Raw genomic sequence first — 18,795 nt, 5'->3', positions numbered from 1 at the left:
CATCGAACAACCACGCACATTTATACCCCAATTACTAAACACAATGCAACCCAACTCGAACACGTTACGATCTCGTATACACCCACCATGTAATTCATCTTAATGCATATACCCACACTTGGTAGCAATGGTGCTCGGAATTCACACTTACATGTTACACATACACACACAACTTACTATAGCCACACATTGCTAAATGGTAATGTACACAGTCCAACTTCAACAGCCGTGAACGCATTCACAGTTTCACACACCCATCCACCTGCTTTTTACGTATCCATGTTCATCCAAAACTATGTACCAAGCCACGCACACAACGACTAGTTAAGCTACACATCACACATACCAAATACTCACATCGCTTTACAACCAATCTACGCATATGACTGTCACATAAAGACTTCATCCATTGCACAAAAGCACACACATGAGTCCCGACTCTTTTAACCACTGCGAAGTTTCTGGCTTAAGCATGTTAGGGCCGGGATTCTGGAATGAGGGCGCCTTCTGAGCCAAAACCAACATGAGAGGGCTCCCAACATACATACACCAGGTTCATTTTAATTGACACCCTACATTCATTAGTTTTATTAGTTTCAGGTTCCAAAACCTGGCTCTGATACCACTTTATAACACTCCCACTTACCGAGGAGCCTTAATAAGACCTTCCCTAATAAATAAGGGCGTCACCATCTCGGTTGCCCGAGGAAAAATATATCAAATTGACAATAAAAGAACAATTAAAGCTTTATTAAAAGTAAACTCGTTAAACCGTTACAAGGCCCAAAACATAACTAACTACTACAACGGAAGGTACAAAAGAACTAAAGTGAACAGTCTGATCTAGGTGATTACAACGGCGACTCGTTCCCTCCATGAACACCAGCTAAGCTTCCAGCTATCAACACACCTGATAAGACTATCTGCTCACCATTTGCCGACAATATAAATGGATCACCACAGACACACAACAAAGAGAAACACAAGGCACACACACACATGGTCAGTCAACTATACAATCTATAATACACTAAAGTAAAATCCAACCAATACAAACAAATTCTGTAACAATCATCAATTGCCACTCCAAAACAAGTGTTTGAACCGCAGTCCGGACACGACGAATCCCCACAGTGAGTAGTTCTGCCAGGTTACTTATCGCAACAAGTAACCTACTCCGCCAGTGGTCTGGTAGACCGCAGCCGTGCTACATCCCTCTTATGACGGGAGCCACAAGGCCCGAACATGGGTGTGAAGACCATCTCCCGACAATGGCTCCATACTCAATACTATCAATGTCAATAATATCACAATAATTCCACACCAATGATAACCACACAATGCCGCAACAACTTATACTCAATCATACAGAAGAACTGAGTAGGGAAACTCTACCTTTATCGTTTCTCACGCAAGCACCGACCATCACACACGCACACGGACACTGCCATCTACACCTACAACAACGGTATGATCCTATCTCAACCAACTATAATCCTAATTGAAACCACAGGGGTGACAACGACTTACCTAACTCGATTGACTGATGATAGGGTTACGTTCCAACTCGCGCATCTCGCTCCCATGACGGTCTTTTAGGTGGAGGATTCAAAGGTGCTAAGATGAGGAGAGGAAGGGAGACAAAGGTCTGGTTTAGGTTTTGGGATAAAATGAGAAATATTTTTACGAAAATGATTTAAGTCGTAACTTCCGTGTTATATTATAACACGCTGACGCTAGGCCACTCGGTCGAGTACTGAACATGCTCGACCGAAACGAGCGCACTCGGTCGAATGCCATCGACACTCGGCCAAGTGACCCGTACTAGGTCGAGTCCACAACCTCTAATACAATCTAACTCTATCTTTATCCCCTACCAAAGGTCTCATTAGGTCACGGGTCGGTCAACGGGTGCCCAATAGGGCGGGTATTACATTATGTTATAGGACGGTCTTATAAGAGAATTAATGTTTTATTTTAAAATTATTTGATTTTTTTTGGATTTTTAGTTAATGGGTTGGTTTTATGGTAAAAGACTGTCTTATTAAACAATTTGTGTAATAAGAAAGGGCTTTAACAAATATGAGCCCAAATTAAATATCTAGCCCAAACCAAATCTCATGCTTGACCATTTATATGGAGTGTTGTAAACCTAGTCCCTCCGTCCCGTTGAATAGTTAACGTTTACTTTATTTTGTGAGGGAAAAATAAATCAAATGTTAACTATTGACTAGGAGAGATGGAGTAAATGGTTCTCTTATTCTATGAAATGTTAGTAGAAGCTGTGTTGAATATAATAAGATGCTTGATAGATTGAAACTTATCATGATAGACTTATATTTGTTAAAACACTATGCTTATATTAAAACTAAGATCTGTATACATTAAGAAAACATAGGGCACGAGAAATACCCTCTTACAACTTATGGGACTTTCATAATTGTTCTTTGAGACTTTTATGTGCATTGTACGAGTAACAAATGAACATTGAAAATGAGATGACATCATCGGATAGTTTCGAGTCTTGATATTAACCTATCTCATATACTCCGATATGTAAGGTCCAGTAAGATGATGAACCCCGTCTAACAACATGTAAAAGCGTGATATCGACACTCAGTATCTCCGATAATGCTCTACCATTTTCGGTAGGATAAAAAGCTATTATGACCCTCATAACCCCTACTATAATTCTACCCAAAGCTAAATCCGATGATGTAATATTAATAATTTCTTTATCCAAAATGGTCAATCAAAACCTCATTTACCAAATCACTCAATACTTGGACTTCCAATTCAACTCCAAATTCTCTCCTCTCTTCTTCAAACTTACTCCATTGCTCTTGTTCTTCTTCCATATATTTAATGCTCTCTTCTCTATCCTTAAAAGCTTGGCTTCTCCATGTAATCTTCCCTATTGCCCTGCTCAAGTATTCCCTCGATTTTACTTGGATTTCATCGTCGACTTTTCGTATCTCATCTTCTTCTTGTTCTTGTTCTACTTCTTCTATATCTGTCTCGTCGTCATCTTCGAAAACACCAGCAAGATTTTCGAAAGAGCGGATACTTTGAAGTAACCTTTGTTTAGTTCCTGTAGTTATAGATTCACAAGTTAGCTTTGACATTGTGTTTAGGACAATATGCTCTTTCCTATACAGTATCTATCAATGTATTTGACATGCAAATGAGTGCGACATTTGCAGTCGAGTCTAGGTAGCATAACAATCGAAAAAGGCTTAGAAACAAGATTTCAATTAGTGGTAGAAGTATAGTTTCTTACTCTCCATGTTTGCCAAACTTTTGTCGAACGAGGAAACGAATTCTTCATCGGATACTTGTTCACTAAATGGTGAATCAATTTCTTCCCTAAACGGAGAATTAAGTACTGAAACAGGGCTATGTTGCTCTTTGCCATCTTCCATATTCATATTCATATTATCTAGCTCCTGCATTGTTAACCAGATTTCTAATTAATTAACCTCATTGATGTAGACAAAGTCATGCCAATACTCAACTTGGTTTGCAAACATCAATCAGTTATACAACTAAAATCACTAGGAAACCATAATGCTTACCATAATGCAAACATCAATCAGTTATAAATTCATACATGGAGCCAAAGACTTTATATCCTTCAATTCCGGATTTTGAAGGAATAAAACAAAATGACTTGACTAAAGTGAGTGCAGTTCTTTCTTTAGTGAAGCGACAATCATTCAATGTAGTTTTCGACGCAATTTTTATCTCCATTCGAAAACAGTCTTTTTATGTTGCTAACACAAAGTTAAGATTGTGTATATCTGATTTCTTACCCTGCAATTTGCGGGAGCTATTGAGACATTGGCGATAAGCGAATGAGGGATTTTAAGTCGGCGGGGGCGAAAAGAGTAATATTATAAAGATCGAAAAAATTCGAAAATTTTAACTATAAATTTCGAAATTTTCAAATGTCGAGGCTTAAAGCGATAAATTTCCTGCCACACACTACATTGACATGTCAATGTTATTGTAGTAGTATAGATAAGGATGAAGCCAGTTGAAGTGACAATAAGTATGATGAATTGGTAGTCCGATGAGTTAATTGGAGTGGTACTAAGCAAACAATATGAAAAAGAGAGGTAACATGCAACATTAATATGTGTCATATATAATTGTATGAATAAAACCCCACTTCCTGTTCACTAAACATATACTTACTCCGTCCGTATATTGTTCATCAACAATGAGACAAATAAGACGTTGAAATAACGCGGTTACTCGTACCAACTTAGCACACGTTGACCCATGGACCATAGTTTAAGTGATCAAAGCCAGATTTGGTGGAATATAATCATATAATAACAAACACAAGCTTCTCAAATCATCAAACAACAGACATATCCACGTACTTTGCTTTTATTAATCATCAGCTTTTGTCCCCCGGGACTAACATCATACACCCTCTTATTCTACATAGTGTCATTCCATCGCTCCATTTCCGCTTATTCACAATAACGCCTTTATCATTTATTTTTGTAACCTTTTATACTTATTTTAATCACTTCAACCCCACAACAATACCCCACCCAACCCAAAACAATACTTATTTTAATCACTTCACTCACAATAATACCCCACAATACCTTCCCTCTCCCTAATTACCTCACCCCACCACAATACTTTACATTATTTAACTCTTTTCCTTAATTCCCGTGCCATGTCCACAATGGGACTATTATCCAGAATAGGAGGGAGTATATGCTATTGTCATTTGTCTTAATTCCATTGGGCAACCCCTCACACGTATCGACTAATCTTTGGAATACTTAAACTAACTTAATGTTTTAGACCCCTTTTCAACTTGTTTTTTTATTCGCAAGAGTTAGGAATCCAATTTAAAACCATTTTATTAAGAAATTATAACTATTATAAGTTTGTAACTTCTACTAACCAACTTATGGTTTACCCTCCACCCTTGCTCTATAGACCATACAAATCAATTGAGAATAAAAGTTGTCTATGTAAGTATTAGTTTGAATGTTTGATCTTGTTTTTAACACCATCATCAACCAAAATATAGGCTTTGATATTATATGAAATTCGTAACATAACCCAAACGAACGCGCCCGTAAAATGGTCAGTAAGTTTTACCTCGGCAATAAATTGGCCATGAATAAGGTAGTATTTTTTACTACATCAAACAATCAAATTTCTCCTTTTGATTTCTGTTTGCCAATCACTATAAATTTAGACTTGTAATGAACATAACTCCTACCACGTTGTTAATTCTAGCAATAATATATATGAAGTATTTGTCTCAATTATTCGTGTATCCTTTGGCTTCTTTGACTTTTAAATAACGGTCAATGACGAAGATAATTATCAATTGTAAATATTATTATTGGATAAGAAGTGGACCAAACAGCAAATGATAATAATTAAGTAATATACTCTTTAAAGCATTCTCAAATCTCAATTACTCCGTATATAAAAAGCTAACAAAGGAACATATACAGCAAAAAATATACTCCCTCTGTCCGGTTTATTTGTTGTCTTTTTCCATTTTGGGGTGTCTCAGTCAATTGTTGTCCTTTTTATTTTAGAATTGCATTTGATGAGTAATTTGATACATCACACTAAATTTGGTCCACATGCCATCTTTAATTAGGCCCCTCCTCTTTCTTTGGTATTTGTCCCAAAACTAAAGAATAACAATTGACCGGGACAGAGGGAGTAATTTGTAAATAAATTACTTAGTACAAAAAAAATTGAAATAGAGCATTTTGGTACTAACAAAAGTATTGCATGAACATCGAAACTCATTTTTGGATTTACTAAAGCAGGAGACTTTATTTATTTAGGTGTCTATAGGTCGACTATACTTTGAAAAAATTGTTTGATTCTAGAAATAGGGATCGAACTTGTAATCTCGTAGTTAAAGAGAGAGCGTACAATAAATGAGCGAGTAATCTTTAGTTTGACAAAATTACGCAAAATACGATGAAAGAAAACAATAAAAACTGACCGACCTCCTTGGATCCCACATAAGAAACCGTTGCCACCACGTCGTTATCCTGGTCCCACAATTTACTTTCCTCGCAAGAATTTCCCCACCAACACGGTAACTCATCCGCAGTAAAACAACTCTCCTCCTTTTCACCTAAGCTCGACTCTGACCCGAACACATTGCTACTATCAGAACTAGTAGCAATGGAGATTCTTTCATCATCAACAGAAGTAATAACAGGGGAAAAATCCAACGGCTGGGATGCTTCTTCGACCAAGTCACGAGACGATCTCCACCGTAGGATGTCCTTAACTTTAACCCTGTTATCATTGTTGGACGTATACCTATTCTTTTTACTAAAGGAAAATCTGTCGAGTAGACTGGTAGATAGGCTTCTAGGAAGTGATGAGGCAGAGGACCCGCGGCGAAGGGACTTGATGGCGGAGGAAATGAGTTTCTGAAAGGAGGTGACTGCGGCTCGTGAGCGGCTGCTTCGGGTTCTAGGGAGTGTATTCGGGTGTCGGCGAGGGTTGTTGTTGTTGTTGTTGTTGTTGAGTTCTTGGAGGAATTCTTTGAGCATTTTGGGAGGGGGTTCTGTTATGCACTTCTTATCTCTGTTTTTAGAAGCCATTAACATTGTTTTTGTTTTTGTTTTTTCGAGAAAAAGGATATGATGAGATAAAAGTATAGAAAAGTGTAGGAGGAATTGTAAGAGAGGGGATTATATATTTTATATATATGTGGGGGTGTTGTATGGAGTGGGTGAGAATTGGTGAGTTGCCAAGGGAGTGTTGGGATGAGAAAGGGTGAGGTAGTTTCTCTTATGTAGAAATTCAATTATTATCTTCCACCGTTTAAGAAATGTCGTATTTCAGTTTCAGTTAGTGTCGCTTGTAATTCTAGCTCGGTTAGTTCAATACCAAGTAGTAATCCTTAGCATGTATTGTACTTTGGTATGTTGACTTGTTGGAATCGAATAATATATGCTCCTTTTTTATAGTTTATATAATAAGATAGTACACGTTTGTCTAAAAAAATGCAATTATTCTCCAATTATAAGACATAGGTACCCGTCTTAAGTTAAAACGGATCAAATGATAATATGAATAATTTCTTGGTATTCTATTACGCCAACTTATTTGTTTTAGTTAAGGTTTTAAAATTTTATGCAAGTATTTAAAGAGATTAGTAATACATGCTCCGTATATACATATATACCAATATGCACTTTTTTTAAAAATAATGGTCAGTTTATTGCAATAATATCGAAAAACTAATATTTTCTATGGAATTTTAAAAATAAAAATATTCAAAGACAAGAGTGATGAAGATTGGAGGATATAATAACAAATGTACGAGATTGTTCCACTAGCAATTAAGGTTTTCTTCCTAAAATCAATAAATGAAATTAATTATAAGTAGCTCACTAGCTTATAAATTTGTCTACTCTAACTAAATCAAAGGATGTTGATAACTCCACAATACAAACATAGCCTGGATAGAGACCTAAACAATCCCTCTCTTTACTTTCACATTATCTTTACTGACCTAGTCGGGGGCCAATGAAAACAACAGTTTACGTACAAGTCAGTGAAATCCTGTCATAAAAGCAATTGACAATAGAGATAAACTCACTAACTTATAAAGTTATCTCGTTATTACTTCTACTAGTGTGAAACTAATTGGTAATATGGAGAGAAGCTCACTAATACATGGCTCAAATATCGTCACATACGTAGAAACAAGCAAGTAATAAAACAAAGTATTAAACTATTAATCTTATAAACATATACGTAGTATGAAAAAGTAGTCGATTTACACTAATAGATCATATCAACAAAATGCAAGAGTCATGCACCCCATTTTAAGGTACTCCGTATAGGATAACAAGAGTAGAAGCGTGTATGTTTCTTAGATTTGGAGGCTAGCTACCACGCACTAAATAAACTAATTATAATTAGTAATGATCAACTAACTTTAAAGTGTTAATACCAAAAGTATTTGTCCATATTAGAGACATGAGAACATGCTAAACATCCTTGATTATATACGAATCTTTACTCGTCTTGGGACACTACTTAGAGTACTTACGACTCCTACTTTATACTCCACCTTAACAATCGATTCCCCAACTATGTAGACTTAAGTGACTCATTTTTCATGGGTCAATGCTAATATTCAATTCATCAAGTACAATATATAGTAGCATATGGAAAATTAGTACATATCCTCTAATAGAGTCAGAATTATATACTCCTCGTCTCCTTTGGCATTTTTTTCTTTTCCATATCAAAGGTTTACCATCATTTGTTGTCCTTTCTATTTTAAGAATGAACTTGAAGAGTAATTTGATCATTCTCATTCAATTTGTTCCACTTGTCATTTAGTTATTGGTTCTCTCCCCTTTCCTTGGTCTTTGTGCCAAAATGAAAGGACAACAATTGACCGGGACGGAGGGAGTATGTGAGTTCATCTATATATTTTAGTCGGTAAATTTCAATCTCAACTGTTAGATGAAGAAAATGAAGGGCCAAATCAAATTTTGTAAGACACAAAAAACACGGACCACTCACAGACAATTTCATGCGACTCGCTCATGCTTTTTTTTTCCGTTGTTTTTAATTTCCTCTGTTTTTCTCTTTCTTCTGGGTGAAATGTGAGTATATTATAAAATGAGGTCAATATACGATGGGAGAGCTAGTTATCTTTCAAAAGACTACTATTACACGAGTGTCATCTTTCTTACCAAATCTAAATCTGCTACTTTCATCTGCTGTTTATTTCTCCCCCATATCCTTGTCTCCATCCCCTCAAGAATCTGCAATGCAAACTTCTGTGGCCTAGCTAGAACCCTGTCTACTCTGCATTTGTATATCTGGTGTCAGACTTGATAGATGGCATCCATGGCCAGAGCTGCTTCTACCCCTCTTTGGACCTTCGACCCTGTCTTGTGAGCACACCAGTCCAACACATTGTTCTCAGGTATACTCCATCCTATACCATGTTTCAGACACTGAAAGATCTTGTTGTTGTAAACACACGCAAAGAAAAGGTGGTCTTGAGATTCTGCACAGATTGTCCACACAGGTAGCATCTGTCATCAAATATCCATGCCATACAACACCAATTTGTCATTAGTGTGCAAACTCTCATAAGCAAAGAACCAACCCAAAAATTGATGCTTAGATATGACCCATGCATTCCAAACCACAACATACCAGCTGACTTGTGGCATGACATCTTTGAGTCATTTGTAGCAACCAGTATGAGTATAACCCTAAGCCTGAACACATTTCCCATTTGCATAGCCAGCAGCAATGTCCTGCTTTACTTAACAAATTCTCCTCCAAACCCAACTGGAATTGACACTTAGCTTGTAGTCCATCCAATTTTGTCCCTTTAGGTAGTTCTGATGCACCTGATGCACCCAGATAGAATCTCTCTTCTCAGTAACCGTATCAACTAATCTACCAACCATTGCTTTGTTCAAATAGCATCCCGATCCTTAATCCCAAGTCCTCCTTCATCTTTTGGCTTACATATTTTGTCTCATGCCACTAAAGGAACCCTTTTATAGTCCGCACTACCATCCCATAAGAAATTCCTGCATCAGTTAGCTTCAATATTATTAATAATCCCCTTAAGGAGAATGAACATAGAAGACCAGTAGAAGTGCAAGGAAGTTAGTAAAGTCTTAACAAGTATTAATTTCCCAGCATAAGAAAACTTCCTGACTCCATAACTGTGAATTCTACTACATATTTTCTCCACTAAGCACCCACATTCCGTTTTCTTCAATCTTATGGTTTGTATAGGCATGCCCAAATACTTGAATGGCATCACACCTTCAGCAAACCCTGATACCCTAAGGATATCCTGTTTAATCTACTCTGGTACACCATTAATATAGGCATTTGATTTGGACGCACTAACTTTCAGTCCTCTAGCTTTAGAGAAAGTAAAGAAATATTAAAGCAGAAGCATCCTTGAAGTAGCATCTCCTCTACAGAATAATAGAACATCATCAGGAAACATCAAAATTGCTAAGCTTAGTTATTTATATAATGGGTGATAATTTGAAATCAAACTTGGCAACAACATATTTTAGAGTTCTAATCAAATACTCCATGTAGAGAGTAAAGATAAGGGGAGATAGGTGTTCCCCTTGTCTGAGTCTTTTGCTAGGGAAATAACCAAACATTTCATCATTGATAGATTATGTAAAAGTGACAGTGATGCATTGCATAATTATCTCTTTAAACTTAACAGGGAACTTGAGCATATCCATGAGCTGGTCCACAAAAGTCCATTCCACCGTGTCATAAGCCTTTTGTAAATGAATTCTAAACATGCATCTAGGTGTAGCATTAGGCCTCTCATAAAGTCTAATTAAGTCCTGACAAATCATAATATTTTCCCGAATGCTTCTGTTCTAAATGAAGTCTCCCGGGTCTTGATAAAAAAATATAAGGCAGCACCTCTACTAATCTAGCACATAGAAACTTAGAAATGACCCTGTAGACCACATTACAACAAGAAATTGGACGAAATTCTAAAACACTTTGTGGTCTCTCACATTTGGGAATGAGGGTCAAGTTAGCAGCATTTAGCTGTTTGAGTAGTTTTCCTTGATGAAAGAAATCCATTACAACACTTATAACATCACCACCTATCTCACCCCAAGAATCTTTGAAAATTTTATTAGTATAGCCATCTTGTCCAGGTGATTTGATGTCAGGTATGCTAAACAAGGTATCCCCGATCTCCTTTGTAGTGACTGGTTTGAGAAGACTGACATAATGTTCAACATTGCATCTAGCTAGGTCCCTGCTCAATGATATTTTTACGTATCTGTATTGTGTCCTGCCTGGTCCCTAACAAATATTGAGAGTATTTCAAGAAAGCATTGTGTATCTGCTAAGCATTATCACACATCTTTCCATTCATATCCTCTACCATGACCACTTTATTCTCATTCCTTCTTTTCTTAAGAAGACCATGAAAGTATGCACTGTTAGTATCTCCCTCCTTTATCCACAAACTCTTTGATTTTTGGGATAAAAAACTATCTCTTGCTATACTTAGTTCCTTTAATTCCTTTGAAGCTTTATACTCTTTTGTGATCAACTGCAAATTAGAAGGGTCTTTTCCAATTTGCTCCTGCAACTCCTCCACATGCTTCTACAGTTTGTCAGTAGTATTCTCAATATCACTGAAGCCCTCTCTGTTTTCAATGCGGGTTTCAATTTTCTCAAGTTTTTGGCCAGTTTGAACATACATGTACCAGCAATACTGGTATCCCACTTTTTTTGATGAAGTAATAATTAAACATTGCTTCTGTAAGGCTAATAAAGTTGCGGACTTTATGGGCTCGGTCAGACATTCTTGTCCAATTCTTTCGAGGTGGTTTGAAAGCCGGTGGATTCAGCTCACCTCTATCATCCGAAAGGAGATCAATCTAATTTTCTTGCCTTATCAAAATAAAAAATAAAAAAAATACTGGTATCCCAATTACTTCTCACAATAGGCATAAAATCCTTTGAGCCACCCCACATGCTGAAATACTTGAAGCCGCTCTTACGCTGGACTTGCTTAGAGCTACTTACAATGCAAGGAGTGTGATCAAACATTCTTTCAGGAAAGAAATGAGCATATAAATTTAGGGAAGTGATCATAACAATCTGCAACACAATTTCTGAAAGGCTCTATCTCAACAGAGGGAGTATCACCACCAAAACTCTCATTTGCAGCTAGCACACAGTTGAAATCACTAGCAATTGCCCATGGACCATTAACATGTGCAATTCTCCTCAAGTGATCCCAACGAGGGGCGCAATCTTGAATCCCATTAAAAGCATAGACCATAGTCATAAAGAAAGCAATCCTCTGTTTTTCCGTGTTATAGTTTCTTATAACTCGTGATATTGTTTGCTATAACTTCTGATATTGTTACTAAACTCACGGACTCAAATATCTAGGGTCCGTTTCCGTGATCCTAATTCTCCTTCGATATGAGTATATATATATATTCATAAATATTGACATTAAGGAGTAATTGTATCATTTATTAGATAGGTAAGTCGATATTGGTGTAACCGTTCGATAAGTAAGGTAAAAGGTAAAAAAAAAAAAGTGATGATACTATTAATGAATGAAATATGATTCCACACTTGAAAAATTTAAGCGTAGCTTAATAGACTCCTCAAACGTATCGTAAATTAGCATGTATGATAATAACCCTATATAAATTAAAAAAATGAGATGATGTTATCAAGTTGTATAGACATTTTATATATGTAATGTTTATTTTTGAAGTCTAACAAAGAGCCGAAAATATCTAAGACAACGACCCTTTACTTAAAAGTTATGCACGATGATTCACCGTAATGAACTAATGAAGATAAGAGATTCAACTAATTTTCTCAAATTTATGAGACAAATGAGTGAACAATTAGTAAGTGACACGTGAATAATTGTACAATTACGTTGATATACAACTATTGAGAGTCATCATCGTGATGAACTGATGATAACGATTGTTTGAGTTATGCTAATTTAATCAAACTTTAGGCATAACACGTGCTTGCTTAACATATGTTGATTTTACATAAAATTATTAATTAATGGGTCAAATCTTTGTTTCATTCATGTCCATTGCATCATAGTACTCCATATGATTGATTTTTCTAATTAATAGTGCACATAGACTATACAGATTATTAGCTTCTATACTAAAAATATGTTGTGATCTCGCAATTAGTTCACTTTAATCACTTTCAGTGGTGGAGTAAGGATTGAAGGGTAAAAATATCCAAAATTTTAACTAATATATTCAAAATTTCTAATGTCTAGTGGGGGCAAGCCCCCCCTCTAAATCCGCCCATAGATCACATTTGTTACTTATTCGGGAGAATCTAAGTATAATGAGTACGAGTGAAATATATAATTTTAATTAAGTATTTCATGAACCCATGTTTCACTAAAACGGTTTCTAGCTATTTGTACTTCTATTTTATTTTATTTTCCAAAAGATGATATATTATACTCCCTCCACTTTTTTATATATGACGTTTTGCATTTACGAGGTAAGCCTTTGACTTTAATATTTAGAAAAATATATTTGTTCAAAAAATATAAAAATGATACTATTAAATTCCTTACGAAAAACTCTTTCATATGAGTATACATATCATAATATTTAGTCTTATATATTAAGAGATATTAAAGAGAGAAGGAAATGTCTCAAAATGTGAAAAAGTCATATAAAAAAAAATAAAGGGAGTATTAGGTAGCTGCTAGAGTTGTAAGGGTGATATATAGTCAACTACTCATGAATTGGGTTGAAATTCCGTGAACATTATATTCGCCCTTATAACATCATTTACGCTAAAAACTTGTTACGGATGAATATGGCGAATATGACGAACATGCACTTATTTTAGATTGCCTTTTACACAAAAAAATAAAAATACAGGAAAAAAAATCGCATCACCAAGATAGCCCTTGATGAAAGTGACCTGCAGAAAAATTGAATAGCATGCTTGAATTACACTCGATAGATAGATTTGAAATACGATATGTTGGCTCCAACGGTTAAGTTTTAGTGTGTCGTCGTCCATGGAAGAGCGTGATTAGTAATAATGCATGCACAATCTATTGGGAGTGCTCCACTCTACGTTTAACAATGAACATTTAACAACATTGAGCAACGTACTGCCCCCGCATGTAATTAATTCAATATCATTACATATTTGATCTTTGAATAATCAGACCGTTGACGGTCACAAACTTGTGACTTCTCACAACCCACTTTCCATTTGTCCTTTCACTTGCTTTCCCACTTATTCCTTGTGAGATGTTACACGCTTGTGACGGAATAGTGTCGTCACAAATGAGAATTTGCGTTGAATAATAGCCATTTTTGTAGAGATTGATGTTTGCGATTGAATTTAATATTTTCAAATAGAGCATGGCTTAGTTGTATAGTTATACTCACCGGGGGTAAAGTGATAGATGAAGTAAACTCAGTACTTAGACTATACAATTGGTTGTATTAGAACTGGTTTTATAGTTTTCAAGTTTTATAATACACTAGATTTCATGCCCGGCCGTTGGCCGGGTTATATCGTAACAATAGCTTTATGAATTTATCACTTTATAATTTGAGTTACTACCTGTCTAACAGTAGAATATAATATTTGGTATGCAATGATCAATAAAAATACTACGGAGTATATATGGCTATATGATTTCATATAGTATTCTATTCCTTAACTCGCGAATAGTATCTTTTGTCATATCACCGTAACAAATGTTTGTCATACAAACTAAGATGTTTGAGAATGTATGAGATGCTTAACAATTGTATTGATTGTCATTCACTAAGATGTTATATTATCTCTAAATGAAGTAATACAAATTCTAGACAGCTTAAAACACTAATTGAGTGCCTAGAATCATGGTTTACACTATAATTATCTATGCTCAAAAATCTTGAAAAAATAGTATATCTTGTATAGGCTTATATTTATTAAAAGTATGTTAGTTTATCTTTTATATTGATCAAAAACATATTAAATATTAACACCATAATATTAGCGATATAATATCAATGGTATTTCTTTTTTAATTTCTTTTATTGTTATATCTATATGATCAGTGTCTCATATATTTATATTAAAGAATACTCCAATGTGATATGGAAGACTTTGTAAATTGTAGAAGTTATGTTGAAATTGTATTGCTATTTCATACGGAGTATTATAACGTAGTGATGTACATGCATTATTTTATTCAATTTTAATATATTTAGTTAACAAAATAAAGACTCTCCAGTACTTAAGAGCTATTTCGTATATGGTAATTAAGATAAAAGAAATTTAGATTCAAATTAGTTTGCACTTTACCTTAAACTGAACATGAGTAGCTTTGGCGATGTAGTGAAACACATTATAGCCTCGCAATACAAAGGGAAAATACATGGGTGTTTACCTTTCTGATTTTAGAAATGGCTTTGAAGAGCATGTTTAAGGTAAAATGAGTAGCTTTACCTTAAGCTATGAACCTTTAAGGTAAAATGAAAAGGAATCGCTCTCAAAATAGGTTTTATCTACTTTCTCCGTCTTGGTCATTTGTGTATCCATTTCATTTTAAAGCATCTCAATCAAATGTTTACCTTTTTAATTTAGAAATGTCTTTGAAGGGCATGTTTATCTTTCACACTCAATTCAACATAGTAATGGTGTTAAAATAACGATCAATCCCTTATTGTTAGTTTTAAGTTAGTGGTAGTGCTTAAAATTTATTTTTTTCATTTTTTTCGTCCAATCCCTTTCAATTGTTGTACGGGAAATGACCTTATCGTTAATGACATTGTATCAAACTGTCGAAACTATACGTGCTCTACGGCTTTACCAACACAATGAGACAGAGTCACTCGAATACAATTATTTTCAAGGGTAGAAGCCTTGCTTGTACCGATTTGACAACATACTCCTTGTACCAATTTTGGTAATATTACCCCCATATCCACATTGTATCCGACCAGAAAAACCCAATTGTACCCGACCCAACACCTGAGCTCAGAACCTCAGCTTGATCCGTATTCTGAATTGACCCAATTAATATGACATGTCCTAGATGTTTATCGTTGTACTCAATTTATTATCGCTAAATAACTTGAAATAACTAATTTAGCTGAAAATGATCCGAATCTGAAATGACCCGAGATAATTTGACTTGACCCAATTTGCACCGATCTGGTTGACCAGTTTTCAGGTCTACTTTAAATGACACTTTTATTTAATACTCCCTCTATCTTAGTGATATGTTTACAATTTCTTTATTTTGTGAGGGGATAATAAAAAAAGTGTACGTAAACATATTATTGGGATGGTGGGATGGAGGGAGTATACGTTTTCATAATGAAAACTGCCTATTCCCATCACATACATACATTTGATTTCGTTTTTCATAAGATTAGTTTTTGGGTTTTAGAATAATTAATTGAAACTTTAAAAACATTTCTTCAATTCTTCCCCCACATAACAGATCTTATAATTTAGCATGGAGCAATAACTTAACTTTTATGACTACATAACTTATGAAATAAACTACTAAAAAACACCTAATTTGTTCTCTAATCAATATATTAATGCAGTTAATTGAGATTTATAGAAACTGTGCAAGAACGTACCTTAATCACTAAGGTTCGCTACAAATCCATTCCTTTTAGTTATTACGGGGTGGGACAGTATAGTATTCAAACGATAAGATATCTCACTTGTCATACATAGTAGAAATTATTAGCAACTCCGAAAAGAACCTGCGTATTTATAATACATGAAGTAAAGTAAAAACGGAAGACGAAGTCACCTCGATCTGCTTGTATTGCATATATACAATATTCATAACTCTATATAAAATCCCAATTACGGAGCAATATTCAAAGCAATGAAAGGTCACGTATGTGTACAAATTATATTTTTAAGACCAAATAGGCATCAAATAAATTTAAGGAACTCATATACCTTGTTAGTAATAATGAACATTAATAATGTTAGATATATGTTTTTGCTCCTATTTCACAATTATGAACTTACGAATGAAATAGAGATCAACATTAAAAACTTGATGAACACTTGTAGATAGTTATTTCCGGTATGATGCGTGGTGCTTTATATCGAGTTGTCAATTATCTCGTCTTCTTTCCTGCGAATGCACTAAAAAAAATAACAAATTAGAGGCTCCATATAATAAAACATATCGTATGTAGAAAAAAATTAAAAGGAAGATCGAAAAGCAGATCTTTGGAATTAATTAAAATCGTCAATAGAAAAATTGAAAAACAAATAAGAGCAGAACATGTAGCTAAATACATGATGTTTCTTTTGTGCATATATATTATTGGCCTCCTAATTTGCTCTTGTATAGAATTCTATGAAAGAAGAAATTTTGTTTTCATTAGGAGTCTAAGAGAACGACTAACTTATCACCAGGTAAGAATGTAAGATTAGTTGGCATTAAAAATATCCAAATTATTATATAATATTTCCAATATCCAATAATATTTCCTTTATGTATATTTTTTACACACATTATATTAAACAAAAGCATTAGCCAATAAAATCGCTTCAAAAGTTCCTCTTTTAAGTATATACTAGATTTAATGCCCGTGCGATGCACGGGCCATTTGTAATATTATGTTATGTATATAAACATCGGATAAACGCTCCATTTTATAGAAAATAGTAACACTCAACTCAGTCAAATACGAAATGACATGATTTAATTTCATACACGAAACTAAACATTTAATTATCGTTGTGTAGAAGACTGTATCACGATTCGCTAATCTTGACCCCGCCTCTTGTGAGAACTTAGTTAAACGAAGATGTTATTTTGGAAGTTTTTTTTATATGATAAAAAAGTCGTGTAAATTGCAAGTTTTTCTTAATCAAATGTATGTATACTCTCTTCTATTGGTTAAAATTTCTCCAATTATTGAAACAATTAAACATGCATATTGTATAATACTCCCACGCACCCACCAGATACTGTTTGAATGTATTATTCATTAATATTTGATCACAATTGATATTGTGTAAGGCGGTTTTATATAAAGGTAGCGTAAAACGGATCCAAATATAAAGCCTATTAGTGGGTAAACGTTGTTATAACTTAGAAGTGGCATTCGATAGTAGTCTGTCCATCATAAAATTGATAATATAGACTTGTGATTAGCTTACATGTAGTAAGAGTCGGAGTCCTACCGAGAAGAAAGCCTATAAACAATTACTGTTAGATCTATTCACGCATTGAATCCATTCGTCATACTAATCTCGTAATTACCGAAGATGTCTTAGTCTAGTTGTTAAGACGGAGGTATTGTTAACAATATGTCTCAGGTTCGATTCCCCCTTCCCTCTATTGTAATGCGACTAAGTACGTTTCGTTTGACAAAAACAAAACACTAATCTCATAATTTATTCTTACTCTTATAATTTAATAATTAATTAATTTAAATTGACTAAATGAACAAATAAAGCAGCGCCATCACATTAAACATATATATGAGTGCTAACTCAATTGTATGAAAAACGTAAATAAATAAAATAGAATGTACAAAGTAAACTTATGCTCGGTATAGTCGGTATACAACAAAAGCATGATACGTTGTTTTTGAGGGCGACAAAAATAAAAGCCTTTTGTACGTATTTTTTTAAAATAAATTGGAGTTAAGCACCTATATATAACAAGTTCTTTGAAATCATGTGCCACTAAACTACTTCGATAAGTAGGACTTTGATTAAACTAACAATTCTTTAGTTATAGCAATGTACGCAATACGCAATTTAATGTACGACTAAGTGACAGTACACCGTATTACATAATTTTTGCAAGTTGAGAGTATTATAGTAACTTTATTAATGTTAAGTAAGAATTTGAGAATGGAGCTATACAACACTTTTTTAAGGTACTTCTGTACTAAGAAAAGATCGAGCTAGTGAAGCGTTAAGCGTACATAAGAAATAGCAATCAAGAATATCACAAATTCCTATTTAAGGCGGGTTAGATAGTTAGAATATAACAAAATCAGATATACTCTAATTAGTAAGAAGGGATTTGTTTTTTGTGAATGGAATGATACACTACGAAAGAATTAGGGCCATAAAAACTAAATTAAAAATCATGTGTATTATCTAATACGAAGCATACGTAAAAAGTTAATGGAGCAAAATATGTTATTACGGAATAATCACATAATATTATTGTTGACGTTTGTATACAGTAGATACTTCGTACAAAAT

At 34.5% G+C, this 18,795-nt stretch overlaps 2 protein-coding genes across 2 annotated transcripts; both read right to left on the bottom strand.

Annotated features, from left to right (window-relative positions):
- Positions 1–2,339: 2,339 nt before the first annotated feature.
- On the bottom strand, positions 2,340–6,881 carry LOC141596717 (uncharacterized). The gene is made up of 3 exons (XM_074416959.1): positions 6,009–6,881; positions 3,281–3,446; positions 2,340–3,091 (listed from the first exon to the last, which is right to left on the bottom strand). The coding sequence occupies exons 1-3, from the start codon at positions 6,621–6,623 to the stop codon at positions 2,736–2,738; spliced, it is 1,137 nt and encodes a 378-aa protein (XP_074273060.1). The 5' UTR covers positions 6,624–6,881; the 3' UTR covers positions 2,340–2,735.
- A 3,321-nt stretch (positions 6,882–10,202) lies between these two features.
- Positions 10,203–11,369, bottom strand: LOC141594994 (uncharacterized). The gene is made up of 4 exons (XM_074414972.1): positions 11,271–11,369; positions 10,943–11,167; positions 10,465–10,860; positions 10,203–10,382 (listed from the first exon to the last, which is right to left on the bottom strand). The coding sequence occupies exons 1-4, from the start codon at positions 11,367–11,369 to the stop codon at positions 10,203–10,205; spliced, it is 900 nt and encodes a 299-aa protein (XP_074271073.1).
- Positions 11,370–18,795: the final 7,426 nt, after the last annotated feature.

This window comes from Silene latifolia, chromosome 8 (genome assembly GCF_048544455.1).
Source record: "Silene latifolia isolate original U9 population chromosome 8, ASM4854445v1, whole genome shotgun sequence".
Classification (NCBI taxonomy): Eukaryota; Viridiplantae; Streptophyta; class Magnoliopsida; order Caryophyllales; family Caryophyllaceae; genus Silene; species Silene latifolia.
The sequence above is the reverse complement of the archived record's forward strand: the minus strand, read 5'-3'. Positions and strand labels throughout refer to the sequence as shown.